At 35.8% G+C, this 19,362-nt stretch overlaps 1 protein-coding gene across 1 annotated transcript; it reads left to right on the top strand.

Moving 5' to 3' along the window:
- Nucleotides 1-411: 411 nt before the first annotated feature.
- LOC134145359 (homeobox protein CDX-4-like) lies at nucleotides 412-8,722 on the top strand. The gene is made up of 3 exons (XM_062584770.1): nucleotides 412-844; nucleotides 5,794-5,939; nucleotides 8,516-8,722. Exons 1-3 carry the CDS (start codon nucleotides 412-414, stop codon nucleotides 8,720-8,722), a joined length of 786 nt encoding a protein of 261 aa, XP_062440754.1.
- Nucleotides 8,723-19,362: the final 10,640 nt, after the last annotated feature.

Below are 19,362 nucleotides of genomic sequence, written 5' to 3'. Positions count from 1 at the left end.
TTTTTTTTTTCCCAGATCTATGTACTAAGCTACTAAATACAAACTACTGTTACATCATCTGGCAGTAGTGAAATTGCTATAGAATATCAGGGAAGGGTAATAGGATACATAGAAGTTCTGTAAAAAAGAAAGCACAAGAACTATCAGCAAGGTGGGGTTGCGCATGGTCAGCCCTTCATTTGAATGCAAATGTAATTATGAGGCAGGCAGTTAGGCTGACGTCAGACAAGATCTTGGTAAACCATTACCACCAGCACCTGGTAACACAGTTGATAATAAAAGAGGATGAAGTAAAAGATTCCAAGCAGAGTGCCATTATTGGAGAAAACCAAACAGAGAATTATTTTTAATCAGTGAAATAAAATTCAGATGATCAGGACGTTGTAATAGCATATTAACAATCTGACAATCATGTATGTGAGCCCTCTCTTGGATAAAGAAACCAGCATGTATCCAGGATCTGCAAGGTGCAGCAGCAACAACTTGCCAGTGCAAAACTTTGTGTCTACTCCACCCTATTCAGATTACATGGGATATCATCATGTGCCGACCCTGGACAACCATGGACAGTCTGCAGGAACCTGGGGATCTCACTACGGCCCACAGAGGGAGGACTGGAACGCTTACGGCCCAGGACCTTCCAGCACCGTTGCTGCCGCACACATCAATGGCTCCTCTCCTGGGCAGGTCTCCTACAGCTCTGCTGATTACAGCTCCCTCCATCCTGCTGGATCTGGCGGGTTACCTCCCACAGATGCAACTAATACACAGCAAATCTCTCCCAACAGCCAAAGGCACAGCTCTTATGAATGGATGAGAAAAACGGTGCAAACTAACACTACTGGTAAGTGTGTATTAAACCTTTTTCTCAGAAAGCATGTTCTGCTACAATTGATCTTATAAATAATTAACTTTACTTGAAGCACACAGGTTGGTCAGTCATTTATGACTTTTATTTATTTAGCCTACTACCATTTTATTCAGTTTTAACTGAATTTGCACTAGTTTCATCTCATAACAGTTTTATATGGTTACTATAGTGGTATGGTTGGTGTGTTTAGATATGGCTGTATCTCACTCAGGTTTAGCAATCTTTAGACAGACTTGAAAATACTAAGGAACACTGAATGCAGCAACATTACCTGCAGTTACATGCAAAAATAATACATAATTATCTTGTGCAGCAAATTAAATATCAATATAATAATAGGTTGTTTTTTAAAAAAATCTTTATAGCATTTTCAATATTTTAGAAGAGAATTACGTGCTATGATCAAACTGTAGTGATTATGCAGTTTTCTGCTGCTATTCTTACCGTTTTTACTTTTCTACATAGATTTCTTAGGTGAGAAAATATATTCCCAGATTAGTACTTTTACTCAAATTATAAATTTGAATGTAGACAAAGCTGCCTTTTCATTAAGTTTCAAATCTGTTTTTATAGTATTTTTCTCATTTATCAGAATTTTGCAGCTTGCCACAATTAGACAATTAAAAATCACTTTGTTCCAAGTTCCATTGATGTGCCTGTTTTGTCCCAAACTGCATGCCAGAAGCATCTTTCTGCATATACGCCTGAGGTGTAAATTGGGTGTAGCAAGGTTTGCTAAATCTATTGTTAAGGTTAAAAGTAGTAAGTGTGTGTTAGAGAGCATCAAAGAAAATGCTCTAAAGAAAGGGCAGTTACAATTGGAGCAATCTTAGAAGACACAGAAAATCAGCACCGTCACTGGAGAAACAATCCCCCTTCAAATGGTTATCACTCAAGAGCAAGATTAGTTTTATAATTGATTCTTAGTTATAAAGCAAATACACACTTCTTTCCACTGTTACTAAACACAAAATCCCCAGCGAGCATTATCATTACACCATCCTTCCACAGGGAGCCTCTACAACGTTCTTCAAAGCCAGACAGATTTATAGTCTGTTTTTTCCCTTAAGCATACTCATGTAAATCAGTAGTAACTTCATTAACATCATTGGAGTTTTCCAGGTGTAAAAGCTGATGTAAGACCTGAGTGCGGACCAAAATCATTATGACTTCTCTGAATGCCAATGGGGCGACCCCATTTCTGTCCAGGTGTCACTGAAGTTTAAATGCATTGGTATTTTTTTTAAGAATAAAATAGATTTAAAAATCTAAATCCTAGTTTCACACTTACTGCATAGATATGGAAGACACACCAAGGCATGGATGCTTGCTCAGCATCATGAAACGTAAATGTAAATTCAGAAGAGCATTTCCAGTCTGAAGAGCTCTTGCGCACAATTTATACACACGCTGAAATACTTTATGAACAATACTGGACAGGTGAATTGGGGCTTGTCAGTATTTCAATGTCCTGAGGCTTTATATTCTTATAGCCCAACCTTTGAAGTGTTAACAACAGTTTAGGACTTCGCAGAATTGACCGTAAGACATGAATCTGCTTTTTAAAAAACTATTTGAGAAGGCAAAGCATACGTGTGATATTTTGCAAAAACAGAGGAAGCACTAAATCAGTTTGGATTTTTATCAGAGATTTTTTTAAATAACATTAAGTGTAAAAAGAGGTAAATTGTACTAGCAACTATGATAATACTGACAAATGAAAAGTTCTGTGTAAGAAAAAAATTAGGTAACTGTAACAGACTAAAATTGTGCCTGTAACAACTACATGTTAACTTATCAGTGACTGATCTAGAAGATAACATTAAAAACCTTTCTGATGCCACTACAGCCACTCCTCAAAACATAGACTTACTCCTTGTTTTTCCATACCCTCAGAATATTATACATGCTATTTAAGCAGCTGCTGGCTCCTTTCCATCAACATTTTTCCTGCCTAATACAATTGATTATTCTAAAATTATTTCAGAATTATGTCACCCTAAAATATATACTTATATATATACGTATGTAAGTATTTATCTTCACTTCTGGTGTGCACCTAGGTGGATGTATGTGAGCATCTTAGAATAACAGAAATCGAAACATATATAATTAAATGAGGGAGCCTACTTAAATACTGTCCAAAAGGTAATGGATTTTTTTTAAGTTGCGAGAATATTTTTTCTCAGTTTACACTATATTAAATACTTCACATTCTGCTTCAATACATTTGGCATTTATAAAAGAAATTAAATTGCAGCAAAAGTGAATCCAAAATTTAGTCAACAAAATCAATTCTCAGGATGAAACAATTTCATGAAGATAGAAATACTCTTTTATGTCTTTTCAACAGACAGAACTTACTCTGAAATTTTGATTAATACATTTCTTTACAAAAAGACCATAATTATATATTCAAAAACTTTTTTTTTTTAATGTACAGAAATTGCAGGCATGTTAGGCAGTAAGAAATTTTAGAAAACAAAGATTCAAAGCGGGCTTTATAAGAATGTCTTTTAAGACAGGTTACTAATGTCAAAAAAAAAAGTATTTTCAGAATTCCTTATCATCTGATTCTGTTTTCATTAAATTCAAAGACAAAATGTCCTAAGAACTTCAGCTATCTAAGAGAACTTGAGTCCAATCCATTTCTAAAACCAGTATAATCAATAGTGTAAAATGTAGAACTTCAAGGCATGGAACTTACTGAAAAGAAGATATCCAAACAAAGGTTCAGAAAAAATTATTTTATCTTTTAAAAACTTATGTGAAACTCCATCTGGAGGTGACCCTTCTCAGAAGGAGAATAGACTTTAAAGAGACTACATAGAAGGACAAGATTACTTTTGTATTTTGGAAGAACAGACACAGAAAACTTTTTTTTTCTTTAGCTATACCCAACACACTTTATGTCTTTGTTTAAACAGGCAGTGATGTTCAAGTAATTCAGATTACATCACTGCAAGAACACAGCTAGAAAATAAAACAGAAGAGCAACTATAAGGAAAAAAGGCCAAGCCTCTGCTCTAATGCTAATTTATTTTGCTTTGTAAACTAGTTGCGACATCTATTTTTCTCTGGCCTACATTGTCTTAGGTTTTGAGGCCTATCTGTCATATTGAGGCAACAGACCCTTTCAACACTTCTCTTTGCTTTGATATGCAGTCTCCGTCTCTTCCTTCTCCCTCTTTTCTTCAGGAGTTATATTGCCGGAAAGGGTGATGATATTCACAGCAAATAAAGAGGCCTTCTCCGAGGTTTATTGTCTTCAGAAGAAATGCTCTGTGAATTTTATGGCCAAGGGGAATGGGGAAAACTGCTCCTTTTCTCCACCCCCTCAGATCATGGTTATATTTGCTGATTATAGGGAAGCCGAAATAACCCTGTTGAATTTTAACTTGTTTTCAGAGGTTACCTTCTAAGCCTCCAGTTCGAAGGAACTTGAATATCTAGACCATTGTTAAAAATGTAACTATTACTTCATGCAAATATTTCAAAGCTCACAATTTGTACCTTGAAAAAAGCAAACTTAGTTTGATGAATGTTTTAACCCTCCAAATTTAAGCAGGGAATCTTTGTACATTAGAAGTCAAAGCTGCACAGTTTAGGAAATCATCCTTAACTATGTGTATTTCAGAATGTGTTAAGCCATGTCTGCCTTTGGCGTTCAGACAAAAATATCTCGGTCTATCTTCACTGTTGGTCCAAAATCAAGAGGGACTGAAGAAAGAAATATTCCTTCATCTATTTCTGTCCTTTTTAATCGTCCTAAGATGAAAGCATCTGACATTTGTTTAGGGCTTGTAAATTCCAAACCAATTGGCTTGTGTTTCTGAATGTGAAAGGGGTTCCTGATAAGATCTTCTTGTCGCTCTTTTGTGTGGCGTGTGCTTCATCTTAACACCTCAATGGATTTTAGGGAACCACTTTAAAGGAGTCTTTGTCCTACAGTTTGTCCCAGAAAATTCACATCAAAAAAAACCTGGGAAGATCAGAAGAAAAAGGAAGACTATCTAGTTGACTGCTGAAAGTGCAAAAGAGAACAAATAAGTTGAGAAGTAAGCTATTTGTATTAGTACTGGATGAAGAATAGTTTTAAAAATTTAAACAGTGAAAGATATCCTGCAATATCAAGTAATGTTTTATGCTACCAGTTTTTATTCAATATATCTAAGAGTATTTGTTTTATGCATTATAGAAAGGATGATACTGAAATACTTTTACAAGTATTTTATTGCCTAGTCTTTTGCCAAGCGCCTTCAACTCCAAATGGAAACTGAGCACACTCAGCACCCCAGCAATAGCTCAGCGGGGACTTACCACCTAACAAGACTGGATCTTTTTTGGAGGGAAAAAAAAAAAAAAAAAAAAAAAAAAAAAAAAAAACTTCAATGATTATTGAACTCATATGCATGTCCTATTGCCAAACTAGACAGCAAACACTCATTTCTAGTGGGACATCTCCTTGAGTTGGAGACATATGACTTAAAATCTCAAATAGAGAGTTAGGACAAGGTGCTATTAAACAAATCATGACTGAACATCAGTCTTAAAGTTACTCCTGAAGTTAAGTCTGCATAAGCACAGAAATCACTGCAATGAGCACTGAAATGAAACCCATCTGAGTATCAATTATTTACCGCTACAAATTACTCCTTATAAGATGCTGCTGGTTATTTTTCACTGGAAAGCTTTCTATTTGAATGTATATTGAGAGAGAGACAGAAAGAGAGAGAAATAATTATGATAGCCAATACTTTCTTACATTTACTACTTCTCTCATACATCCTCATCCAACAAACAACCCCATGAGCACTCTGTAGTCTAACAATGTCTATAAAATGTTTGAGATGTTTGAAAGAAAGTTGCTACAAAAAAAAAATCAAATTCAACATATTAATAATATTTCTTTCCCAAAACAGGTAAAACAAGAACAAAAGAAAAGTACCGAGTTGTTTACACAGACCATCAGAGACTAGAATTAGAGAAGGAATTTCACTGCAACAGATACATTACAATAAGGAGAAAGTCAGAACTTGCAGCAAACCTGGGACTATCTGAAAGACAGGTACACAGAGACTATCCATCATTCTTACGCATCCGTTCACCAGACACTGTTACTGTCAGAGCAAATGTGCAGTATTCATGTTCTGTATGCAACAGCAGTGCCAACGCAACCATGATAGTTTGTGAGTGTATTTGACAAACAGAAAATGCACTACACAAATACAAATTGATAGGTTAATCTCACAGAAACCTGCAATTTTAGGAAACAAGAGATTAGAAATTAATTTGTAATAAGGGTAGGGAAAAGCAGTTATTCTTACATAACAGCTTGCTAGACAGCTAGAATTTAAATAGTCCAGCTCTTATTGCTATAGCTATCACGGATATAGCTAAGATATTGTCCATTTTATTCTTTCTTGCAATCATACAAAATGGTGGCCAAAGAAGATGCAAAGCACTGAACACATTTCAGCTGTAAGCCAGAAAAATGAAAAGTCAGCATTCCAAGAGCAATCAAATGAAGTTTCTGTGTATTTTTTAATAAGACTTTATTACCAGTATTTCCACAGGCCCCATTCTTCCTCAGTGAGTGAGACTTCAGCACATGTTTTAAGGAGTCTTTTAGGGCCTTTGATTTTCAAGTCAGGAATTTTTTTGATATTATTTTCACAGGTAGCACCAACACTTATTATGTGCAGGTTGCATTAGGCTACAGGATTTGGTGCCAAATCTTTAAGCTTATTATACATATATATGTAGCCAAGAGAGAAAATTTTCAAGTGCATACTTAGATCCATTGCTAATTTGGACAGCACCTCAGTATCCATTCACTTAAGCACATATTTAAGAACTGTTCTGTTTCCTGAGTGAGGGCCCAAGCATTTTAGCTGTGTTCATACAAAAACTAGAAGGATTCTGGATAAAGAATATCTTAAAAATCACTGCATTGGAGAGCACACTTTTGAAGTATAGCTCTGCAGTCTGCAAGTATAACTGTTGAATCCAACCTCCTAATAAAAGAGAACTTCAATGGTTCTGCTACAGCTGGAGGATAAGGGAAGATTTGGTGATCCTGAATAGAGCATGTCAAATTTTAGCAACCAGACTTATGGCCCCCCAGGTAAACTTAAGTAAGAGATTTTTCTTTTTAGAACGTTAAAAACTTTTGTTCTTTCTGAATACACACATTCAATTCTCTAAAATAGTCTCCTCTTTCACGACCTCCTCTTCTTCTGCATTCAGTCTGTGCAAGAACATGGAATAGAAAGGGACTGGCTGAGGCAGGAAAGCATAAGGATGCACTGATACGCAGTATTTTGGGATCAGCACTAGATTTTTATAAATATATATTTTAGTGCAGCAATGTTCACTTTCAGACTCAACTAATGCACAAATTACAGCCCACAGATTATAAGTGGCCCCTGAAAGGTAACTAAGAAAAACAAGTCTGTCATCGAAGGACTTAAAATTTGTTATACAGTAGTATGTAGCTCCACTGGAAAATTCTTAGAGAACTGCAATTGTAAAAGATTGAAAACCCCTGCTTTAATGTTGTGCAGCTGGCTGATTTAGAACACAAACACGCCTGGAGTAACCAGTAATAATGCCAAAAATCAGAAGTTAGCTTCCTTTTACATACTGTTGCTTTTCTTTCAAAGCTATCTTATTCTTGATTAGTAAAATACCGTCAGGTAGAACGTAGACAAAATGTGTAATAATCTATCTACATTTCTACAGGACTCAAGACTGACAAAGCTAAATGGTTCTTAGCATCATTACTTGTAAGGTAATGAAATAATAAACACATTGGAAAATAATAAAGAGATTTTTAACATAAAGCAATGGTACATCTTTCTATATAATACTGTATTCAGCATATCTTAAAGGATATGACACAAGCTGTAAAAGTGAGAATATAAGTAATTAACGGTAAGGAAAAAATAAATGGAGTCTTTTACTTATTTGCACTTTCACATAAGAAAGTATATACACTTAAACCAGAAGTAGATTTTAAACAAATACCTTATTATATACATAATTAGCTTAGGAAATTCACTATCATTTAGTAGTGCTGTTATCTATATATGCATACGCTATTTATATTTTTATATATTTTATATATTCGTGTATAGATCTATAGCTCTAAAGTCTAGTAAAAAATCCTCAAAAATTTTAAACACACAATGAAAATATGCACACACACAAATTATTCATAATCTAAGCATAGAAGAAAATAAGTACTCATTATTTGGGTCTCAATTAATTTGAGTTTCAATTAATCTACTACAGAAATGAAGAAGAAACTTGCAAAATAATTCCATAATTTATCTTCCTTAAAATATGATACATGCCTCTCTCAAAGCCTAGATGATGAACTAGGCAGACCTTGTGTTTTAGAGTATGATGATTCCTATGTTCCTTAACATAACACAGCAAGTTCAATTTAGAGCAGCTCTAAGAAAAGAAAATAGTTTTCTAATGGTTATGATGCAAAAAAAAAATGAATATAGAGTAATTACAAAATTTTCACTGCACAAATCCAGTATTGTTTTTCCTATATTTTCATTGCTACTGTTATTATAAGAAGTTGACTACTACTTGGAATTAATCAGATAGACATCATTTATAACTTTGCAGGTGAAAATCTGGTTCCAGAATCGCCGAGCCAAAGAGAGAAAAATGATCAAGAAGAAAATTTCTCAGTTTGATGGCAGCGGCGGCTCAGTTCAGAGTGATTCTAGTTCACTCAGCCCAAATGAAATATCTACTTCTCTGTTCCCATCACTACGTGGAATAAATGGATTACAGCCTACTGACGTTCATCAAATCATAGTTTCAGAATGAACAGAAAGAAGAAAAAGGGAGGGGGCAAAAAATGGATTTTTTCCTCTCTTAAAAATTCAACATTGCAAAGCACCATCCTCATTCAACTGTCTTCAGAGTGCCAATTTCTACATACAGGATCTAGGTTTACTATCAAAATACTTTAATTGTTAACAGAAATCTCAGGGAACTCTTGCTGCTAAGATTCATCACTCAAAATCTTTGTTTCCGACACTGACAGAAAGAATAATACAACAGAAGATTCAAGTAAGCGTAATTCTAGTCTGATTATATATATATGCAGAAAATTGTTGGTGAACTGATTAAAATAGAATATTATTTCAGAAAACACAAGATGCTGGGTGTATTTGCTCTGTTACTTTTTATATAATTAAACTGTAGACGTTTGTAAATATTCACACTTAGAGTATTGGAAAGAATGCCATGTTTTAAAAACAACAAGAACACATTTTAAACATTTCAAGAAACATAACAATGTTGCAATACCAACATACTGCATTTAATTAACTAAAACAAATCTTATTTCCCCAATGTAATTGTACTGAGCATGCCAACCTTCTGAACAAATATTACAGTCACATAGTATCATACTAAACCTGCCAAGATTTGTTCGCTTTTAAGAAATGCGGCAACTTGTCATGCACATCAGTAAATATCAAATGCCTTGGAAGATGTAAATATTACTTCAATGAATGCATATATTGTTGTTCAAAAAATGAGAGGAGAAACATGAAAACGGAACTGTTACTACTATCAAACCAACAAAAAGAGAAAAAAAAGTGTTCATTGTTTCTAAACTTTTAAGTCAAATAGTAGTCTTAGGCTATCAATTTTATATGTAATGCTTACTCTGGTCTAAAGCTAAAAAATATCTAAAAATAGCTGGCATTGTATTTTAAAGCCATGATCAAGCAGCTTAACGTTCACTAGCAAAGTCACAGAGTGTAATGAAAGAAGTAATCTCTCCATGGGCGTTCCTGAAAGAGCATAAATTAGAGGTACACATGCCCACAGTGCAGTCAGCTTTTATCATTGGTCCTTCCCGGCAGATGAGGAGGTAGCAATGGTATCTATAGGAAGACTGGTGAGAGTAAAAAAGGTATGAGGAAAACCCAGAGTGCTAAAAACTACAACAATTCCATAATACAAGCTTTTCTATAGCATAGAAATAAATGTTCTATTGGAAAATTTTTATTTTATTGAAAAGATCATTGGGAGCAAAGGTAAGAAAAAGGGAAAACAGAAACGAAAAAACAAATTACTGTTATCTGAATAGTCATGCATTGCTCAGTGAGGTCAAACTCTTGGTCTCAGAAACAGCAGTTCAAGTTCTGCTTTTCTTAGTGTCACCTAGCACTGATAATGTACTGAGCAGCAATGGCAGAACTTGCCAAAACTCTATTAGATGAGAGTATTAGGAACTACTCGATTAATCTGTAAATATAAATGTCTCAAGCTAAATTAGAAAGAAAATCTGTAACACAGGATAAGATCTCACTGACCATAAGGATTTTATGGATGATTCTCCAGTATATTTCCAATAATATTCTATTCATACGGAAAAAATAAATGGGCATACGTTAATGCAAACAAACTGCCATATATGTATATACTGTATACATATATGTATACATGTATACTGTATATATGTATATATATTATGTAACAATCCTGTTGAGAAACTGAGATCACTTCTGGATGGCTTTAACGAATTAACAGTCTTCTAAAACTGCTCACTGATATTACAGTGCATGTGTTTGGACATTTTAGAAGACAGAAAAGCATTTTATAGAAGATGCACACTTAAAACATATCTACTTCTGTTTATATGAACAGAAGTGTATCTGCCATCAGAAAGCCAGACACACATGCTGCTCTACTTATTCAAATAAATGCATATATCTGTTCTGTAACAGATTGAGGTTTCCTCAGTCCCACCAGCCTTTCCACCTGTGTTGTTCTTTTATACATGAGGGATGTAGAAGATAAAGAAAACTCTTCTTCCAAGACGACACACAAAGAAAGAAGCCACAATGCTTTACACACACAAGAAAGTAGGGAGTTGGACCTCTGTATTGCTACCAAATTCCCAAACCATTAGCAGGTCAGCCCTCATAGAAGAGCAGGCAACAGCTTTTGTGAAGGTACCAGTGACAGAACTGGAGAGGGAGAGAAAAACTGTTTTTCTAGTTTCTAGAGTTTTTCTATGATCAGCTAGTTTTCAAATCAACAAGGAAGAATGGCAAAAAAATGGCTGTAAACGTACCACCCATTCACTATATCTGTATGCCAGAAATCCATGGCTTCAGTGAAAACTACTTTCATTCTAATTTATTTCACAAATTGAAATAAAAGACTTACACAGCTATTTAGCCTGCAGAAGAGAAGACTGAGGGGGGATCTTATTAATGTCTAAGTACCTGAAGGGAGGGTGTCAAGAGGATGGAGACAAACCCTATTCAGTTGTCCTATGTGACAGGACAAGAGACAACGGGCAAAAACAGAACCACAGGAAGTTCTGCCTGAATTTAAGGAGGAATTTCTTCTCTGTGAGAGTGACGAAGCACTGGCACAGGTTGCCCAGAGAGGGAGTCTCCTTCTCTGGAGATATTCAAGGCCTGCCTGGATGCAACCCTGTCTACCATGCTCTAGGTGACCGTGCTTGAGCAGGGTGGTTGGACTAGACGATCTCCAGAGGTCCCTTCCAACCTTACCAATTCTATGATTCTATGATTTTTCAGGCTGAAGTTCAAAATACTCAAAACTGTCATCCTGCAGTTTCTAAACAAGCTACAAGTTCTCTCTCTGAATTGCCAGACAGACAAGGAACACCATGTTGTTCTTAGAAAGTAGGCAGAAGAGCTGCTGACACCATAGTCTGAATTTCAGAACAAGCACTGTTCATAAAGGAAACATTTTAAATTGAGACTTTTATTTTAGATGCTAAATGAGAGCTTGAGAATGGGACACAATGCGTATCCTATAAGGTATTTAAAATTAATCTGGTTTTAAAAACCTGTGTTCCTTTTGTCTTTCACAATCACCCCCCAAATATTTTTCCATCAGATATACTTTAAATGGCTTCAAAGCACACATTAATAAATATTTGGGGGAGATAATCTCTTTCTTGCACTAGATAAAGATCATTAAGCCTAAAATTGTATCAGAAAATCTTTTCTGGCTACAGCTCAGTCAGACAAGAACTTATTCCCCCTACCTTGTACTAGGTCTAACTAATTCCATCTAGACCATAACATCCCTTTAAATCTAAGTATAATGGCACACCTGTTTCTCAAAATAACACAGGAAAATAAATATTAAAATCTTTTAAGCTAATCTGGATCACTTTGAGTAAACTCTTGTAGACAGTAATTAAATAAGCAATCATATTACCAGATGAGGAGCCTGGTAATCCACAAGAAAGGGAAATGGCAAGCCAGTGTTAATTCTTAGAAATTAACTCAGAAAATTCTTATTCTGTCTCAGATGGAGTTAGGACATTGGATCTGACCAGAGCCTAAGCCATTTTTTTTTTTTTGCTAGAGAATTTGATTCCAAATAAAAATACAATTCAGAACTGCATGCTGGTACATATTAATGGTCCATTAAAAACTAATAATTTAGTAGAGGACAGCCTGACAGGAGTCCATCCTTTATACATGTTTTACCAAAATCAGCATAGGGACTCTGGGATCAGGATACACAGCTGGGTGGAGACAACAGAACTATTAGAAGTCCCTATATTGCCACTATTTTCTGGGGAGCTATTTAAAGCTCCATTATGACTTTTCCATATTGTATATGCAAAGGAAAACCTCCAGAAGACGTGATCTAACCCCCTGTATTTAATTTGTGTATTTAAGGGGGAGAAAAGAAACACTAAAGACTATAAATAACATATTCCAATATTTATCTTTCCTCCTTTGAAGACTTCCCCAGAGACTTTAATTAAATGCTCCCTTAGCACCATAAGGCAATTAAAATAATAATAAATCAAACACGATCCTTCTCACCCAGTGGGTATTTTCCCCAAGCTCTCTCAGTTTCTTGTCTTTTTCACTTCATGTAAACAAAAAATCATCAAACTGCAAATCACAATGTTTAAATTCAGCTGTTTAACTGGTATTATGAGTTTGCAAAGTAGTAAGTAAATTTAACACCATGCTGATATCAAAAGAAAATTCGGCATTGCACAACTGTCTAATTCTAGCAGCCAGCAAGTCCCTTCTGACATTTCTTTGAATCATCTTTATTCTTATGAGAGTACTGTAGAGCTGCCAAGGCTTTGAGAACAACTGCCTTTCACAGTTCCACTGTCTATAAATACTTAATCAAGAATCAAGATTTTAACACAAACTGTTCATGCTGAGACTAATGTAGCACCACAGTGATTTGGCTTCATTAATTAACTTCTAAAAATTGATCTGTAGGAGAAAAAGAAAGAGAGTAATTATAGATAGTTAGACTAGAAATTAGAAAGGACTCTATTATTAGACATTTTTAAAATGATAATTTACAGAGAAGAAAGCAGAATTTAAGCCCTGATTTGACTGCTAGTAGAAGTAATACAAGCCAAATCAAAACTCTGTATCAGAAAACTTGAGAATCTTTTGAGACAAAGATTAATTTTGAAAATTGAATCTAATTCTACATTAGACATTTTCAATACAACAAGCACACATCTGTATATTCTTGCACAATGCAAAATCTTCCCAGTTATTTAAAAATATTTGTATCATAAAACTAATCTCATTAAACCACACATTACCCTTAGTTTACCTTAATTCAACAAATTAACATATCCAGCACTGCCTACAAGGTACCTCATATAGAGATGGGATATAGAAAAGAAGACCGGTAAAACTTTCAGCAATTCACACAGTTCTCCTCTGCAGGCCCCAGGATTCCTCTTGGAAACCCTTATCATTGCTACTCTTCAGGTAGCAATTGCAGCTTTTGCTGAATGAGACATACTTCTGCTTCAGGACATTGGCGAGAATAGCAGGATTTCAGAAGTGTGCATTTCACATGCTGCCATCTGGTAGCTGCAGTTCTGAAAGCCAAACACCGTAGCACCCAACAAAGCTGGCTACAGTAACTGGAATAGCACTAACTACAACTCCTCCATCTCAAGATGTAGCTGAACTAAGATGGAACTAGAACTTAATACGGATGAGAAGGACAAAACAAATGCTTCATAAAACACTCCTGAGTTTCCGTGTTTGTCACAGTTCCAGTCTCAAAGAGAATGATGCAGTCACGCAGGAGTCCCAGATTTCGTTACACACCAGAGGATGTTAATGGGAAGAGTCCAGCTACGTAAGGTTTCACCTCCTTCTCCCCACTAAATATGCACCTATTTTTCATGGAATAACTTCAAATAGTATCATTTCTGGACCTGGGAAACAAGCTCTTATTAGTGGGAAAATACTTCAGCAGTATTTCGGAACTCCAGAATGATTAAAAACATTTTCACAAAGATCACAGAATCACAGAAGTGTTGAGGTTGGAAGGGACCTTTATAGATCATCTAGTTCGACCCCTCGTGCTCAGGGTCACCTAGAGCACATTGCCCAGGACTGTGTCCATATGGCTTTTGAATATCTCCAAGGAAGGAGACTCCACAACCTCTCTGGGCTCTGTCACCCTCACAATAAACAAGCTTTTCTACAGATTAAGACAGAACTTTCTGTGTGCCAATTTGTGCCTATTGCCTCTCCTCCTGTCACTAGGTACCACTGAAAAGAGTTTGGCTGTGTTCTCTTTACACTCTCCCTTCAGATATGTATATACATTGGTAAGATTCCCCCCCTCAGTCTTCTCTTCTCCAAGCTAAACAGTCCTAGCTCTCTCTGTCTTTTCTCATATGGCAGATGCTCTAGTCTCTTAATCATCTTAGTGTCTCTTTGCTGGACTCTGTCCAGTAGCTCTGTATCTCTCTTGTACTGGGGAGCCCAGCACTGGACACAGCACTTCAGGTGTGGCCTCACTAGGGCAGAGTAGAGGGGAAGGATCACCTCCCTCGACCTGTTGGCAGTGCTCTTCCTAATGCCGCCGAGGATACTATTGGCCTTCTTTGACACAAGGGCATGTTGCTGGCTTATGGTCATTTTGCTGTCCACTGGGACCCCCAAGTCCTTTCTGCAGAGCTGCTTTCCATCTGATTTTAGATCTGGACAGAGCTTCACAGTACTGCAGAGCCAGTTCATCAATTTGAGTATTGCTTTATCAATTCAAAAGTTTGGGGTCAGCCCTTCACCACCTGGAAACTCAAAATTTCTGTGCTTGCATTAGCAAAATTCACAGAATCCATATGCTTCTGTGCCAAGGCTCAGAATTGATAATCAAAAAGAAAGTAAACCTCCGCAATGTGATACCATCTTGTTAAAATCTATTTTAAAATGTTGCTGGAAAAAATTCTATGAGTTTCTAATGATAAGATCAAACACACTTGCATTCATTTTCTATGAATCAAAATTCAGCATGAGAATCATCACAAGCTCACCCATCAATAAAATTATTTCCATGTTAAAAAAATATCAGCAGTTATGCATGCATCACTATGTAGAGGAAGAAACCTGGCCTAGGTTTTAAGTAAAATGGAAACCTAGCAAAATCATGATTTATTATAAGATCTATACCCTAAGCACTGGTAGAGTAGTAAGAAGCAGTTGAAAACAAAAGAAAGCATCAGAAATGGGCATTTTTAACAACAGACTATGCAAGAAAAAAGCTGACATGTAGAAGAAAACAATTCAGAACATCATTACAAGTACCCAGATAGAAGTATTCTAGACAGAATAATATACAACTGCCTCTGAGTAGGCATTTCATAACAACTCTCTGCACTAAAGACAACAGCAGTAATATCATTCATTTCACAGGCGCAGCCAGCAGCCTGAGGGCTTCACAGCGCAGAAGACTGTCTGATAATGGAACACTATCCTACATTATCCAGTTTGGCTTTTAAGGCCTCCGTCTGTTTGGCATTTTCACTTAGACGGAGTCCTGTTCACATCCAGTTCATCATCCACATGCAACACAACACACACAGCTCACTTTCATCCAAAAATCCTATTCAGCCTCTGATACTACAGAAGGATGGCTAGAGCAGGGCTGGACTGCAGTTTCTGCATTTAATACACTTGCAGACTACTTTAAAGTTTTGTCTTCATGCGGCTCTGTATACATTTTTCTCCAGTGCCAATGGGAAATTCTTCAAATATGACATGAATTCTGTGCTTGGATAGGACAATTTATTGTCCCTTCCTCTCCTTGTAGAAGAGGAAGTGCAAAAATCAGTTAGGAATGTAATGTAAGTCACCAGCAGCCCAGCACATACAAACTAGCCAAGAAAACAGTTTAGCTGGAATAGGTTTTAAAGCAGTACTGAAAAAAGTGGTGGCTCACCAAAACTCCTTGAAGCAAAAAACATAGATGTTCTGATATTATCACAGTTTAACTTGCTCCTGTGTCAAGTTAATCTCAATCTCCACCTAAGCAAATTCTCTAAAGCAGCTCATACAATACATAAATGGAAAGAAACAATTATTATGAAAACAGTTCTTTTTACATTACACCATGGGCTTACACCAATGCAAAGCATTTGCATTGAAAACCATCTCATTACTGATCACCACATCCTACCACTTGATCTCTTCTACAAGTCTGTTTCAGTCCTTCCAAAACTTTTGACACTAGGGACTAAAGAAACAGTTTTGCCTAACTAGGCAAAAAAAAAAAAAATCCCAGCAGTCTCTACCACTCTGGACTTTCTCAAAAAACAAACAAAAAACCCCCCCAAAAAAAATAAATAAAAAAAAAAAACACTTTGAATCTCAGCTCATACTAAATGACTGGGAAAGCAGTATCTTACACGTGAGTTCTAACACTGATTATTCCGCTCACTATTTTTGGAAAAGAATATTTCTGCTGTATCAAAATCAGACATTTCTATCTCCATTGGATTCACAAGTTCTGAATCTTCTCACCCTGCTCCTGAGCCAACATTGATCAAAAAACATGATGGTTCATCCATCAAACTTAAAATATACACTCCAAATTCAAAGAGTATATTCTTATTATCCAACAATGTCTTCCTTTGCAGAAACATGTAAGTCTCTGAAATAAGTGAACTATGAAAGCCTTCATTTAACATGTGATCTGTTACTGTACATTCTTCCTTCTGAAAAGTAATTGTATGGAGATTTGCATGGAAGAAACAATGAAAAAATACAGTGGCAGAAGACTTAAGTATCTCTTGGGCCCATATCAGCATTCATTCTCCAATTTCTCTCAACAATGCTTTTATTTAATATTTTTTTTTTTAATTTTAATTCCTATCTTTCTTGCACAGTCTTTTCATATTTCATGTTATGGGTGTGACACTTTCCCAAAAAAGAAAAAGAATCTACTGAAAGTTCAGCTTAACTTGGACTTTAATCTATTAATTAAGAAGTGTAAGTAGTTAAATAATACAAAGCTAGTATAGCTTTTTTCAATTAAAGAGACTTCTTGGTTTCCTAATACCTCAGATGCTCATTATAAAGAGGTTATACAGCATATTAAGCCAAGACTCTACACCTCCTCATTTTAGGCTTCAATTTAGCAAAGTATTTTACCACCTGCTTAAGTGCCTAACAGAATCCATGCCTTAATTCCACCAGATGCTCACCTTTGTCTATTTGAATGTACATAACATTAACTTTGTATTAAATTAGAACATAAGTTGCATTAAAACTGGTGTTTTTCAATTAAACACCATGATACTGCTGCTACAGCTCTCACTGTTCTCCACACACCTTTCCTTATTACTTGCATCCGACATTGTGTCCTATCTAATATTAAAATCTAAATGCTTGAAGACAACTATATGGTTTCTTTATTTCATTTTGAAGTACACATTCTTCTTGCCTCTCACTTTGTTTCATTCTTCTAAGTTTCTTAATAGTTTCTTACTATTTTAACAAAACTTAATGCATGCAAGACCGAGACAGTAACCAGGTTTTGTTTTGTAGCCTCCAAGCAGGGCTGCTAAGTTCTATTAAAAAAACCTACCAGAAATGTTCTTAAAGGGTCTGATACACATCCTAAGTCTATGCAGAAACAATCACCTAAGTGAAAGCAGAATCATGCCAGTGGGGCACAGTTTAAAGACCATTTGAAACTTTAGATTACAATTCTTACCTGGATGCCTCTTCTGCTCTCATTTTTTTCATATTATCAGTCTTCAGACCCTAGCTACCTCTGGTATTTGTCTAGTCTAATGGTTTACCTTTTTCTCTATTGCACCTTAGTATTATGCAGAGCAATAGGCATAAACTTCTCAGACAGGATTGAAAGCAGAATTAACCCCCCACCACCACCCTCCCTAGCTGTGTTCAGCATAGAGTCAGTTTTGTCATGTGACAGTGAAACATCTCTCAGTAGCAAATTCTGTCACTCTTCTTTCCCAGTTATTTATGATTACATTGAACAGCACTTACGGCTATTGGACTCCATTAGTAATCTTTCCTGTTATGATGACTGTCTTTACTTCTACTTTTTGTTTTCTATCTTTTAACTGGTTATTAAGCTATCAGACATCCATCACCTCACAAGAGCTTAGTTTCAGCAATGAGATATCTTATGGAAAATTATTCTGAAATCCAAGTACATTATATCAATGGAATCACCATCATTTCCATGCTGCTTTCCTAAAAGGCCTCACACAAAAAAGAAAAAAAACACACACTTTAGCAGACACAGCCAGTATCTCTCAATTTATAAGGTTACAGAGAAGCTGTTACAAGGCAGAATCAACAAGGCTCTTTGAAAGCAAAGTAATCTTTGCTACTGATGTACTCACAGTTCCATTAATGGGAGTTTTGCAAAGCTACAGCAGGTGAAACAATAATGATGACGATGAAGTAAAAGAAACCTAACAATTTGTTAAACATAGAAAAAGGCACCAAGTATCTTTACAAACAAAGCTTCATCTAATTATTTAAACTAGGGTTTCAAGTTTGTAACCCCCCGTTAAAATTATTTGAGTAAGGAAGCATTTGTAAAACTCTTCATTTGTCAGTTCAAAATATTCCAAGACATAGAAACACTACTGTAAGATTTACAGAATCAGTGGAAAAACTCATACAAAGCCCTGACAAAATCAAAACTGATGTAGCACTGTAAATAAGAGAAGGTAATTAACTTTCCACTAATTTAATTAGCATTCTGCAAGTGCAGTGCCGGAAACTGCTTTCACCATTAAGAAGAAACATTTTTAAACTGTTCCTCTGATTGCTCTCCAATGCTTCCAGGACTGACTTTCTTGTGTTCAGTAATTGCTCCCAGACAGCCTTGAACCTGAGAGCTTGTATTTAGTTCTTCTTCGAAGTGAATGCTGGCCAAAACAGCAGCAAGCTATATCCCCTGCAGTTATATTTTAAATATCATTACCTTTCTCACGGACATGCTACCAAAGTTTCCAAGAATCTCAATTAAATACTAAAATCCATCATGTTATTCTACTACCTCTGTCCCATCATTCCTTAAATGTGTTCTGAGTGATGATTAACACAGCTATATCTTTTCAACTTTCAGATGAGCTAAAGCAGATGTCCTAAATTTAACTGAGAATAAAATGAAAGCCAGCATCTTAT

The sequence above is a fragment of the Rhea pennata genome, chromosome 11, assembly GCF_028389875.1.
Source record: "Rhea pennata isolate bPtePen1 chromosome 11, bPtePen1.pri, whole genome shotgun sequence".
In the NCBI taxonomy this organism is placed as follows: domain Eukaryota; kingdom Metazoa; phylum Chordata; class Aves; order Rheiformes; family Rheidae; genus Rhea; species Rhea pennata.
The sequence above is the reverse complement of the archived record's forward strand: the minus strand, read 5'-3'. Positions and strand labels throughout refer to the sequence as shown.

What these genes read in the sequence shown, in the direction of transcription:
- LOC134145359 (XM_062584770.1), top strand. Translation starts at nt 412, where the DNA reads ATGTATGTGAGCCCTCTCTTGGATAAAGAAACCAGCATGTATCCAGGA. An exon ending in GGTGCAAACTAACACTACTG is followed by an intron (nt 845 to 5,793) that starts GTAAGTGTGTAT and finishes TTCCCAAAACAG; the next exon opens with GTAAAACAAGAACAAAAGAA. An exon ending in TGGGACTATCTGAAAGACAG is followed by an intron (nt 5,940 to 8,515) that starts GTACACAGAGAC and finishes ATAACTTTGCAG; the next exon opens with GTGAAAATCTGGTTCCAGAA.